Here is a 13,786-nt window from a genome sequence, read left to right on the forward strand (position 1 = left end):
ACCTGTGCCCACCTAATAGATGGAGTTCTCATGTGTGTGTAGAAACACTCTCCTTATACGTGCGCTTGTATGTATGTGCATTTGTGGACAATGAAATAATTCTCTCATGTACATGATAACGCCGTGTCCTTGCTTGGCCCATGTGCACATCCATGTGCGTGTGCAACACCCAGGGGTCCTCCTGTGAGCCTTCTTCCTGCCCTTATATCTGTGCGCACACACAGCCTCAGACATTCCTGTCTAAGAACTGCGAGCTTCTAGGTTCTGCACCCCAGGGTCCTTACTCCATCATTATAGCTGCTTGGTTTTGAGTGGCTTAGGAGGCAGATCTAGGGAACAAGGAATAGGGTTTCTGGCTCATTTGTGGAAAGCTCCTGACCCAGGGGGTCTCTCTTATCCTGAAGTCATACCCATGGCTTCATTGTTCCTTTAGCTGTGTTCTCTTCTTTGATGTATTACTGATTTTTTTTAAATCACTTTTTCCAATAACTCCCTCCTCACTCCAATAGAATCCTTTAGTCAGCAAGCATTAATTAGGGAGAGCCCACTATCAGTCAGCGGGCACACCCACAAGGTAGTTGGCATTGTCTTCAATGCTGGAGGTATGTAAATGGAAATCAGACATTCTCCTCAAGAACCTTACATTCTGTTGGGGGGGGTGGGGAGAGAGAGGGGTGGCAGGAGCACAATAGAATGTGTCCGCTTGTAAGAGATCTACGAGGTAATTTTGATGGCAAGGCACAAGCTGCTGTGAGGGACTCAGAGAGGCCTGTCATAGGAGTTTGGCTTTGACTGGAGCGGATGCACACACATGCAGGGGTTGTCCCTTACGGACGCCCCATCCCTTTGGCTTCTCTGCCATGAGGCTGATTTCACCAATAGTCTTGTGCATCATGGCAGTCATCATGTACATTGTTCTTCTGGTTCATACAGCTCTCCCCCCAGGTTTCTTGGGGTTCTTCATGGTCATTTTTTCTTGCGAGACCCAGTGTTCTTGACAACTACCAACTCATGCCGAGATAGCTACCCCACCTGGAGCCAGGCTCAGCCCAGCAGAAGGCCAGATCTGTTCCCTCTGTGGGGATAGAAGCTTAATCCTTAGGCAGTTTATCTGTTATTTAAAAAAAAAATGTGTCACAATATCAGTGCTATTGCCTTCCCCCACTCCCACCATTAAGAAGGGGCTGGGGAGCAGGAGGGAGGGAGCTTGTTATTATTATGTTAATCATTATGTATATTATTATATTATGTTAATCATAGTCAAGCGAAACAGATCCATTCAGAGAGAGATCTTTGTGAGAAAAACCTTTATCTCCTTCGGTACCTTGTGTCCACCACCTCTCTGTGGGGAAGTGTGTAACAAGCTTCATCTTAGGTTTTGTGGTTCTGTGGTTGGTCACGGTTTTGATCAGAGCCGAGTTCATAGGTCTTTCAGAGTTGTTTTTCTTTATCGCGTTTGTTATTGTATTGATTGTTTTCCATGTCCTTCTTGATTCACTTCCCACTCGTTCCCATTTCTGAGAATTCTCTGAAACCTTCCCTTTGGTCATGTCTTAATGACCTAATAATATTCCATTAAATTCACATACTGTAGTTTCTTCCAGGCAGTCCCTGATTGATGGGCACCCCTTTGAGTTCCAGTTCTTAGCTCTTTGTTTTTTTCCTTTTTTTTTTTTTTTTGAGCAGGGGAAGGCAGGGCAGTTGGGGTTAAGTGACTTTCCCAAGGTCACATAGCTAGTAAATGTGTCAAATGTCTGAGGTCAAATTTGAACTCAGGTCCTCCTGACTCCAGGGCTGGTGCTCTACTCACTGCGCCACCTAGCTGCCCCCATTTTTAATCCCATTTTTTGGGTCAAGAAATTTGTTTTCTAGTCTTAAATCATTTAACTCCCTTAATACCCTTAGAAGACATTAAGGTTATGAAGGGGCACTTGTGTATTCTCCCCTATTAGAATATTAGAACTCTTATCAAAAGGCCCCTTCCTGTATTGCTCAGATATGTTTATCTTTAGGTTTCTGCTAAGTATTGCTCTTCCATTTCAGAGTTCTGACTTAGCTGTTTTATTTTCATCAAGAATAATTAATAATCCTATTCTATTAAAGGTACATTTTTTTCCCTTTAGTGTTGTACTCAACTTACAGGGTAAGTTATTCTTGGTTGCAAGCCCTCCCATTTATCCCCTCTGTATATATCTATAGATTTATCTTTGTAGATGTGTATATATATATATGGAGAGAGAGAGAATCTCTCTCCTCTCTTTCTTGGTCTCCCTCTTGCCCACTTACTTGCTCTCTCTGTGTTTATATAGCATGAGAGATACAGAGTTTTATATATTATCTTGCTTTTTGTCTTCCGAGCTCTCCTCTCACTTTAAAGTAAAAGCTGCCAGGTCTTGTATAATTTTTGACTGTGGTTTCTTGGTATTTGAGCTCCTTTCTGGTTGCTTATAGTATTTTGGAAATTCTGTATTTTGGCTATGACACTCCTGAGACTTACGCTTTTGGTGTTTCAGCAGGTGATTGGCAATTTTTTTTCCTGTCTTTATTTGTCCTCTGGTTCTAATACATTTGGACAGTTTTAATTAATGATTTCTTAAAATAGTGTGTCTGGGCTTTTTTTTTTTTAAATCATAACTTTCAGGGAGTCCAATGAGAAAATTATTTCTCCTTGCCCTATTTTCTAGGTCACTTGTTTTTGATGTCTGTCTGATATCCTGCATTTTCTTCAGTTTTTTTCTAAGACTTCTTGTTGACTCATGGAGCCATTGGTTACTAATTAGTCCATTTTAGTTTTCAGGGATTTCTATTTTTGGTAAGGTTTACTACTTATTCTCCTTCCATATCTTTCCTCCAGTATTTTTATTTTGTTGGTTTTTTTTCTCACTTCATTTCTTTGATGTATTCATGTAGATCTTGTGGAAAATGCTTGTTTTCCTTTGAGTCTCTGCCCATGGTTGTCATGGCATTACTCTCTCCAGGTTGGATTTTGAGGGGGTCTCTGGACAGTAGTGGTCAGGGTCTTTTGGTTCACTTATCTCTCCAGCCTTAGTTCTTGGACTGGAGCTTTGTGCTAGGGCCAGGCTCCATCTCTTGCTGTGTTTTTGGGGTGGTCAGACTTGAACTGGATCACCAGGCTTCATGCACTCAGCCTCATCTGTCAGGGCTGTTACCACTTCCCCCCCACACCCCATACACTCACACAGACTCCAGGGTCTGGTGCTTTGTTGTTCAGAGAGCTGCTTGCTGCCACTCTGAGGGGTTTCCAGAGCCTATGCTGTGGTTTTCCACCCACCCTGGAATTTTTTCAGGGAACCCTCAGCTCTTCCTTTCAGATACTAGTAAGTCCTGCAAGCTTTGAGAGGCTACTGGCTTTTTTGCCTGAGTGTGGTGCTGCATTCGCCATCAAAGAAGTCCCTCTGCTGCAGAAGCCTATAGGCTTCTGGTTGGCTTTGTGGTGTTCTGGGGTAGAAGAAGTCACCATAGTTTCGGTCTGGGTTTCTCAATCATTCATCAGCCTGTTTAGGATATATATGGTTTTGCTCTCATGTGGTAGGGTAGCTGGTTTTCCTGCCTACTTTCAGGCAGTCACCCTGCCCAGAAAGTCTTCATTTGATAATGTTTCTCAGCCTTCCCTTTCCCCTCCTCCTCCACCTCCTTGACTATGGAAGGAGACTCTGGTCCAGCTCACAGACCTGTTTCCACTTTTCCAGGCATGGGCCACTATTCTCTTTGCTCCTTTTATCTGAAGGGTCCCTTTAATCTAGAAAAAAATAATTAGAAATGCTTGATCCCTTAGGCCCTTGACTGTCCATCCATCCTAACGATAACTACATCCTTGGGGGGGTTTCATGTGTCTTTCGGGTCCTCTCTGTAACTGACCCCAACTTAGACCAAACAGCTCAGTTCATATGGGAGACAGTGTGGTGCAGTGGTAGTAAGAACACTAGATTTGGAGTCAAGGACCAGGGTTTAGAACTTGGCCATGTCATCAGCATCAAAATGGCGGTGGCGATGATAGCTACAGTAATAATGATGGTGATAATGGCTGATGTTTATAGAGCACCTTTATGTGCCAGGCACTGTGCTGAGTGCTTTGTAAATATTATCTCTTCGCTCCTCACAACAACCCTGGGGAGGCAGGGGCTGTTATTATCCCCATTTTACAGATGAGGAAACTGAGGCAAACAGGTTAAGTGACTTGCTCAGAGTCACACCGCTCATATGTGTCAAGGCTTGATTTGAACTCAGATCTCCTTCTATATACTATACGCTTAAAAAAAAATCATTCCTCTTTCTCATTTGTAAAATGAAGGGAGTTGGACTAGGTAACCCCTGAGGGGTCCCTTGCGGCTCCCTGTCTGTGATTCAGGTCTCTCTGAGCTAGGCTAGGACTTGGCCTGGTGGAGGGAGATCCCACACTGAGAGTTCCCTGTGCTGACAAAAGTCACATGTACTCATGCATATATAGTCTGTGGCAGGCACCAGGGATGTTCCTAGCAGTGACACCCCCCACCTTCATCTTTTTATGCCCCTGCAAACCCAAGTACAGGTATCAGGGAGGGTCCAAGTTCCATGGGGTCACAGACGTTCTTGAAGGCAGGAGTCAGCCCTCAGCTGGTCCCCCTGGGAAGAACAGAACTTGGAGATGTTCCCTGGAGGTGTCTTATGACACTATTTATGTGTTGCCTCCCCACTCCCACCATTCAGTAGGACCTTGAGGGTGTGGACCATGGGTTTTCCCCTTTCTCTCAGCAGCACATAGCATGGTGCCCGGCCGGGCACATAATTGGCACTTATACCATGCTCATTGACCCACTAAGAAATACCTTGTGTTTCCACAGGCCCCCGAAGTCATCATGTCCCAACATTATGATGCCAAAGCTGATCTGTGGAGTATAGGGACAATCATCTACCAGTGTCTGACGGGCAAGGCCCCCTTCCAGGTGAGTGTTTAGGGGAGGAGGCCTGCCCACCTTTAGGGACCTTGAGCAGCTCTGAGCAGAAGAAGGAAATCCCCTGGCTGGGTTGCCCTTTCTTACGTATGGTTTTTTTTAATAAATAAATTTTTTTATTAGTTTTTAGTTTTCAACATTCACTTCCATAAGATTTTGAGTTTCAAATTTTGTCACCCTTTCCCAAGATGGTGTGCAATTCAATATAGGCTCTACTTAGGCATTTTTATTAAACATTTGCACATTAGTCATGATCTAAAGAAGAATTAGGACTAATGAGAGGAACCACCAAAAAATCTGTTTTCTTCTTGCCCTCAATTTTACCCCCTCCCTCTCTCCCCAGTGAGAGGTAAAAACCTTTGTAGCAGATGTGCATTGTCAAGTACAACAAGCTCACGTCCAAAAGTCCTGAGTCATTCTGCACCCGAGTCCATCGCCTTTGTCAGGAGGCTGGTAGCATGTGAAATCATGAGTCCTCTGACATTGTGGTCGATCATTGCTATTGATCACAGTTAAGTCTTTCAGAGTTGTTTGTGACTTTGTAACTTATTCTCCTGGTTCTGCTTAATTCATACTGGCTCAGTTCCATACAAGCCTCCCCAGGTTTCTGTTGAACCCTCCCTTTCATCCCTCTTTTGAAAACGGTTCCTCTTTATCATTTCTTGTAGAGGAATATTCAATTACATTCACATACCCTAACTTACCTGTTCTCCGATTGATGAGAAGCTCCCTAGTTTCCAGTTCTTTGCCACCACAAAAACTACTGTAAATGTTTTTATACATAAGGGAGTTCTTTTCTTCTTTGATGTCTTTGGGATATAGGCTTAGCAGTGGTAGAGCTGGTTCAGAGGGTAATGCACATGAGCATTGTAGGGAATTAAGGAGCATGATTTCCAAATTATGCTCCAAGATGGCTGGACCAATTCATGGCTCTATCAGCTGTCTGGTTTTTGTTTATTTTTTTTACTTAATGGGAGTTCAGTTTTTATTTTATAGCCTTGTTAAATGTTTATTCTATCATTTGGAAAGATTCATTAGATTTATGATCTGTTACATTTACAGCACCAACTTAGACTTTTATGATGTAGTCTTGTGCCTAGGCATCCAGCCCCACGCCAACAGTGTGCCTGTTTTCGCACAGCCCCTCCAGTGTGTCATTTTCTTTTTTTTTTTTGGTCAACTTTTTGGATGCTTCTGGTCCCAACAGGCCAAAAATCTTGTGTTGTTAAAGGCCACCCTCAGTTTCTAAGCACTTCATCTCTGCTGTGGAGGGAAGAAGGGCCTAATAAACCCCGTTAGTCATCATGAGGGTCAGCTCGGACCTGAGCCAGCAGAAGATCGTTTAGCTGGGCTTTCCTGCTCCAGCCTTCCAAACCCTGATGAGGAATCACTACATCCCAAGTCGGGATGAGAGTGAGAGTATGGGTCCGAGCGGGGCGTATGTGGAAAGGCTACAGCCTGGTGCAAATGAGATGGCCTCAGATGACCACAACCCTTTGGAAATCTGCCAGATGTGCCAGTTATTATTACTATTATTACATGGTGTTTTTTGCTCTCACAGGCCAGCAGTCCACAGGATCTACGACTGTTCTATGAGAAGAATAAGACACTGTTGCCCAGGTGAGTTTCTCTTGGTAGCCTTGGCCTTCCCCATTTTTTTCCCCATCCCCAGGATAACCCAGACCTAGATTATTGCCTTTAGACCCAGATGAGACCTAAGAGAAGATCTGATCCAATTCCATCATTTTGCAAAGTAGGGGAGGAGACACTGAGGCTCAGAGGTCACATAGGTCCTGGGTTAAAGGCCCTTCCCGACCTTCATTCGAGACTTCGCCTTGGAGAGAGGTTTTTGTGACTCGTCCAAGGTTCTGTGTGGACTGAGTATCCATGATGGGATTTGAACCCAAATCCCCCCTTCCTCCACACCCAGCGCTCTGTAAACGTCCAGGGCAGAGCCAAGTTTCCAGTGCTGGTACTCCGTGTTCCCTGGCATCATGCTCACTCCAACCTTTGTAGGTTGACCACTGTGGCTCAGGGCACAGGCGGCCAACACGTGGCTCAATGGAGCACAAGCCAGGTTAAAATGTAGCTGGTAAATATTTAACAGAACAAATGGAAATACATAGATGTTCACAGGAGTATGTGCTTTTCTAAATCAGTATGGAGCCTGCGGGGATCCTTAGGTGTGGGTTCATGGCCCCTGTTTCTGTTTGACATCATTGGCCTGGTCCATAGAGTTCTCAGCCTGTGAGTTAAGAAGATATGGGTTCAGATATTGATTGTGGCCAAGTCATGTGACTTCTTTGACTCTCAGTCAGTTTCTCTTTCTGCAAAATGGGGGTGATAATAATAGCCCCCACTCTTTCAGGTTATTGTCAAGCATTTAACCTACATTAAAGTGTTATAGATAGATATACAGATAGTTGTAAGATATATAGAGACAGATAGTTAGAGATCTGTACCTAACAATATGGAGCAGATAGGTGGCCCAGTGAATAGAACACTGGGCTTGGAGTCAGGAAGACCTAAATTCAAATCTGGCCTCAGACACTTACTAGCTCTGTGACCTTGGGCAAGTCACTCAACCCTGTCTGCCTCTGTGTCCTCATCTGTAAAGTGAGCTGGAGAAGGAAATGGCAAACCACTCTAGTATCTTTGTCAAGAAAAGCCCAAATGGAGTGACAAAGAGTCAATTGTAACAACTGTTATCTCTCTGGTGTGTATATGATGTGTGTTTGCATATATATATGCTTTATACACACACATTTTTATACATTTGATATACTTATCCATATTTTTTTGTGTTGACATATCTCTGTGTCGGGACATCCAGCATCCCCAGGGAGACGTCCAGTCCCTTGAGACAGCTGCTTCTGGGCCTTCTTCAGCGGAACCATAAAGATCGGATGGACTTTGGTAAGTGGCAAAGCAGCCCCAGGTTTTGGGAAGGGAGGCTAAAAGGGCCTCAGTCTGTGTATTCCCCTTCTTGTCCATTGATTTCCCAGTCAATGGGGCGAAAGTGTTGTGGAAATTCTTCTGATCACATACTCATGGCCAGAACAAAGAGGATGCTCTGTCCAGGCTTTTGAAAGCCTCCATACCTTGATCTTGACCACTACTGCCAAAGATACCTCCTCCTTCCACACACCCACCCACAGAGCTTCATGCCCCCAGCACACCTTGCTTATCACTGGTACACAGGGCAGGTAGATGATTTATTCTCCAGGACTTTGTCCTTTCTGTTTTTGTAAGTGGTATGGGGCACCAGACGAGGGAGGGAGATCTCGATTTCCAGGCTAGAGGGCGTTGCAGCATCCTAGGTAACCCAGCACTTGGTCCAGTCTTGGATTTATTGGGAGCTCTGGACAAGCCCTTATTTCCTGGATAGGGCCAAAGTTTAAGAACTAGAGAACGTTCGGTTCAGTTTTTTTTTATTATTTTATTTATTAAGTCCTCGCCCTCTGCAAGATGATAAGGGCACAGAGACAAAAATGAAATGACAATGATGATGATGATAGCCGGTGTTTATGTGGTGTTTTGAGGTTCCTAAGGCACTTTATCATCATTGTCATCATAGCTAATATTTATATAATGCTTACTGTGTGCCATGCACTGTGCTAAATGCTTTATAATCAACTCATTTGGTCCTCGCAGCAACCCTGGGAGGTAGGGGCTATTATTATTCCCATTTTACAGATGAGGAAACCGAGGCACATAGCCATTAAATGACTTGCCCAGGGTCATGCTACTAGGTCATGTCTATAGCTGGATTGGAACTCTGGTCGTCCCACTTCCAAGACCATGGCTCTCCATCCCACACCCCTTGGCTGCGTTGGAGGCAGAAGATGGACAGCAGAAGGGGCAGACTGGGCATTTGCTTCAGTGGTGGAGGGCCTTTCTCTTAACTCCACCTCGTAGGGTGCTGGAGTGGGAGGCAGCTAGCTCGGTTGTCAGCCGGAGGTTCTTTGTTATTTGCATGTTAACTGACGTTTGTAGGTTTGCAAAGAATCCTTGGAGCCTTACGACAACCCCTGTAATCGTCATAGGAATTGTCATCTCCCGTTTTGCAGACAAGCCAAGTCGCCTGCCCCAAGTCACATGGTTAATACAAGCTTCTGAGGAGGGAAGGATTCACACACACGGGTCTCCCTGACTCCAGAGGCCAGTGTGCTTCCCTAGTAACACCTACTCCCCCACCCTGTGTGTGATATGGGGAAAATAAACCAGCTATATCGTCTGTAAAATGGGTGCAATGGTCGTGTACTTTTTATAATTCTTAAAAGCCTTAGTATTCTGATCAGTGCAGCCTTCCCAGATGCTTCAGAAGGATTTAGGAGAGAGAGAACTGATGGGCATTTCATCCTTTTTTAACTTTATTTTTCTTGCTTTCTCTTTGCAACATGGCTAAAATGGAAATAGGTTTTGCCCGATTTTAAATAAATAATTGATAGTCCATTTCTTGCCTCCTCAGTAGATGGGGGAGGAACAGGCAAGCAGAAGGAGAGGGAATTCAGAACTCAAAATTTTTAAAAAAAGGATGCTAAAATAAATTATAATTTTATTTAAAAACAAACCCTAAAAAAAGATCCTTAAAGCCATAGAGAGCTGTGAGCTGTGACCTAGACTAGACTTTTCCACCTCTTACCATTTACCTTGTCGGTCATTGTTTTCCCGGCTCTTCTTTCTCTTCGAGTCAGTTCATGTAAGTGTCCCTCGAGCTCTCTACATTCTTGCCAACCCTCGTGGCTCCTGCTACAGTAATACTCCCATTCATTGGCCAGGCATCGCCGTCCCTAGTTCTGGTCTCTGCAAAAAGTCCTGCTGCAAATCTCGTCTGTGGGAACTTTCTTTATCTCTCTGACCCCTTCTGGGTGAGACACCCACACCCCACCCTGCTCCATTAAGGTTTGAGAGAAGTCCTTACAATCATGTCAGATGAGGAAAACGAAGCCGTAGAGGAGGCGCCCAAAGTCAAAGAATACTAGGAAAGTGTCTGAGGCTGGATCTGAACCTCCGGGGCCTCCCTCTGGGCCTTCCTCCTTACCAAATATGTAGCCTGGGGTGTGGAAGTGCAGCGAGGGGCCTGCCTGCGCCTGACCTTTCCTTGGCCTTCTCCTTTCCTGAACTCAGCCTTCTTTTCTCATTTAGATGAATTTTTCCATCACCCTTTCCTGGATGCAGGCTCCTCCATCAAGAAATGTGAGTAGAGAGACCCCACCTTCCCCCCATCCCCTCTCTGTCCAGGGTACCTGGGAGTGAGATCAGTGGTGACATTTCTCTCTTTCTGTCTCTGCAGCTCCCCCAGTGCCCATGCCCTCATATCCCAGCTCAGGCAGTTCTTCCAGCAGCAGCTCTACCTCCCACCTGGCCTCACCTCCTGTGAGTATCCTCCCAGACAGGATCGATCAGCCCACAAGCATGTATTAAAAGCACCTGCCATGTGCAGGCCCAGGGGAGATGGATGTCCAAGGTGAAGGGGCTGATATTCTCTCCTAATGAAGTGCGCCCACATGTGCTGCTCCATCCTCCAAAGGAGGGTAGGGTTATTATGGAAGCACGAGGCAGTACTCCTTCAGACCGGGCAGGGTTTGGGAGATCCAGCCAGCTCCCTTCACTTTGCAGATGGGGGCTGGCATGTGCCATCTGAGTGAATTCATTGCAGAGACCCCCAAGTCTCTTACTTCTTGTCTGGGGTTCCCCAGTACTCTGGCTGCTCAGGCAAACTGAAGTATTAGATGGAGCTAGCCGTGACCTTCCTTCCATCGGGGCCACCCATCTGCTTTCATTCCCCCAGATGAGAGTAGAGTAATTCTTGGCTTCAGAAAGCTTGTTAGGCCCAGAGAATTCCTTGCCTGCCCTCCCTCTGCTCCCCATCCTCTCCTCACCAGCTGCCTTCCCCCTTCCCTCTTGCTTGGAACAGTCCCTTGGGGAGATGCAGCAGCAGCTGCAGAAGACACTGACCTCCCCAGCACCAGACACTGGAGGCTTCCTCCAGGGCTCCAAGGACTCAGGTGGCAGCAGCAAGAACTCTTCCTGTGACACAGATGATTTTGTCATGGTTCCTGCCCAGTTTCCAAGTAAGGCCCGCTGCGAAAGGTTGTGGGGGTGGCCATGGATAGAAGTTCCTAGGAGCCATCTTTCATAGCTGCCCTTCGCCAGGCCATGTGAGCATCTGTGTAGTTCTCGAGCCCTTTCCCTAGGTTCTAGAGATCCTAGACTCCTGGATTTGCCAAGTTGGGTTCTTGATACATAGGAACATAGAACGGAATCCTCTTTTTCCCTAGTGAGGCAGAAGTGACTTGTTCCAGGTCACATGGTTTTTAGTGAGTACTTAAAGCTTTTGGATCCAAAAAAATCTAACCTAAACCTTTTGGGGAAATTGAGTTGATTTCTGTTTAAACAAATACATCTCCTGGGGCTGGATTTCATTTGGGTTCTTGCACAGAAACCTGGTGCTTTCTCCCCCTTTCTTGACTCCAGCTTTGCCTCAGGGGGCTCGTCATTATTTACATGTGTTTCCTGCTGCCTGTGTGGCCTTTGGGCAGAACTTGAAGGCTTTCCACTCTTTCCCCTCGATCTCTGGGAAGTCCCCACTGAGTAGCCTGGAAACCACTGGCCAGTAACTGGGGCTTGAATGGAGCTGGCCCGGGCCCCAGGCTCTGCCAGAGACAGGGCATTGGGCAGCAGGGATGAGTCACCAATTACAGTAAGCCCTGGCCGGCCCCTCCTGGGATTTTACAGTGGCCTGAAAGCTGTTTGGGAGATGAGGTTCTGGTGAAGAACTGAGACCAGCCTTTTCTGAGTATGGACTCCTGCTGCCTTGGGGTTCTTTCAGCACCCCGCTCCCCAGTACCAGGCAAGCAAGCCATGTAGGCCGGAGGTGTGACTGGCAGCAAAAGGTCCCTTTTGAGCCCAAACCTAGATCATAGGATCACATTATTAATTTAGAGCTGGGAAAGGCCTTAGAGGTCATGTGGTTCCATCCTAACCTCAGCGTTTTTTGACCCCAAATTCAAGATGCCTACTTTCATCGTGCGGAGCCTTTACTGAGTCACGGAGTAATCATAATAGCGTTTATGTAGTACTTTATACATATCACATCCTTTGATCCTTACAACAGCCCTGGGGAGGGAGGTGTTGTTATCATCCCCATTTTACAGACAGGGAAACTGAGGCTAAGAGAGCCCCTAGGGTCACAAGGTGTCTGAGGCTGAATTTGAACTCTGACCCTAGGTCAGGAGGCTCTATCCACTGAACTGTCCTGTTGTTTTTTGAGGGCCTAGTTATCTCTCTTGAGCTGGAAGGGACCCCAGGCGTCATCTAACCTGACCCCCTCATTTCACAGATAAGGAATCTGAGGCCCAGAAGGGTTAGTATGGTCAGTGGCAGGTTTTTGGACTCCTGGTACCCCATGAATATATTAGTATATGTGGGTTGGTACCAGCAGTGGTGGAGCATGCTGGGGTACAGGGGTGGCACAGAGGTTGGGGGAGTCTTACATGCCCCACTAAGGAATTTAGACTCCCAGAACCAGGGGGATGCTTAGAGGGCTCTCCAGCAGACGGGCAACAGGGTGGCCTTTAGGAATCTCAATCCTGTAATGTTTTAGGCTACTATGGGAGGGGTATATTGGGAGTGCAGGTGGAGAAAATACCTAGAGGCCAGAGGTCTACCTGGGTCCCTATATCACTGAATGAACTTTTCTCTTTCTCTTCGACCTCAGCTGACCTGACAGGGGAAGCCGCCGGAGCCAAGGCCCCTCAGGACAGTCTGATGTACAGTGGGTAAGGCCCCCTCCCCACTCCTGACATGGAGTTCCCCTGGCCCAACCTTGCCACCCCCACTAACACCTCAGAGATCATCAAATCCAACCCAGCCCTAAACAAGCATCTCCATTTACAGGGGCTCTAGCCCCTGCTTCAAGCCCTTCAGCAAGGGGATCCCCCTCTACCCCTCGAACTGTCCCTTTCTGATCGTGGACAGCTTTCGTTTTTGAGAAGCCTGCATCTGCCCCCTCCCTCCCACCCCACTGCTCCTCTGGGGCCACCTTGAACGCTCTTCTTCATTTTGTCTTTATTTGTGCTTCATGACAAAGCAGGGTTTGAGGTACAGAGAGATTAGAATCCAGGTCTCCCTGCTCCCAGGAAGGCCAGTGTGCTGTCTTTCTTAAGTTCAATTGCCAAGTTGCAGCCTGCCCTTGGGAAACTGAGAGGAGAGGGTCTGACAGTCTGGCGTGTCTCCACTGAAGGCTTATTGTCTTTCCAGGAGCTCCCTGGTAACTTCAGCTGGGCTGGAGAGCCAGGGACGGACGCCGTCTCCCTCACCCCCCTACAGTGGTTCCCCCAGCCCCTCTGGGTAAGCAGGTCTTGGTGATGGTTAGGGGACCCCAGGGGGTTGTCCATGCATGGCTCAAGGTAGAGGGGGTGATAGAAAACCCGATACCCTAGGAAATCCCCCTCAGTCTATGGGAGAGCAAAGCCTCCTGCCCTCAGGTAGCGCCCATCTCATGGTCCTGCTTTCACAGATCTTCCTGGTTTGGGGATACACCCTGGGCGTCCTGCCATCATGTCTTCCTATGGCTCCACCAGAGCCCCCTGCCCCGTGTGCATGTGACTAACTTTGCTCCCAGAACAGCCAGGGATGAAACTTGAGAAGCCCCCAGTTCTGAAGTTCGGCAAATACAACAAGCTTTATGCCCCTAACTGGGGACTCCATCCCTTGTTAGGGGCTGGGGTTCATTCATTTCAGACATTGCTGTGACCTTGGTGTCAGGGCCAGGAATTCCCCGAGCCCAGAATGGGGTCAGTTTATGGGAAAAGTCCCCAGGGCTCAGG

At 46.8% G+C, this 13,786-nt stretch overlaps 1 protein-coding gene across 2 annotated transcripts in view; it reads left to right on the forward strand.

Moving 5' to 3' along the window:
- Window positions 1-13,786, forward strand: part of ULK1 (unc-51 like autophagy activating kinase 1) — a 57,154-nt gene that overhangs the window by 24,510 nt on the left and 18,858 nt on the right. For both annotated transcript variants that reach the window (XM_036743010.1, XM_036743019.1), the window contains exons 8-15: window positions 4,842-4,943; window positions 6,514-6,572; window positions 7,786-7,868; window positions 10,101-10,151; window positions 10,249-10,331; window positions 10,873-11,029; window positions 12,676-12,736; window positions 13,218-13,307. In XM_036743010.1, the coding sequence (XP_036598905.1) occupies window positions 4,842-4,943; window positions 6,514-6,572; window positions 7,786-7,868; window positions 10,101-10,151; window positions 10,249-10,331; window positions 10,873-11,029; window positions 12,676-12,736; window positions 13,218-13,307 (686 nt within the window). The remainder of the gene's footprint in view (window positions 1-4,841; window positions 4,944-6,513; window positions 6,573-7,785; window positions 7,869-10,100; window positions 10,152-10,248; window positions 10,332-10,872; window positions 11,030-12,675; window positions 12,737-13,217; window positions 13,308-13,786) is intronic.

This window comes from Trichosurus vulpecula, chromosome 1, assembly GCF_011100635.1.
Source record: "Trichosurus vulpecula isolate mTriVul1 chromosome 1, mTriVul1.pri, whole genome shotgun sequence".
NCBI lineage: Eukaryota > Metazoa > Chordata > Mammalia > Diprotodontia > Phalangeridae > Trichosurus > Trichosurus vulpecula.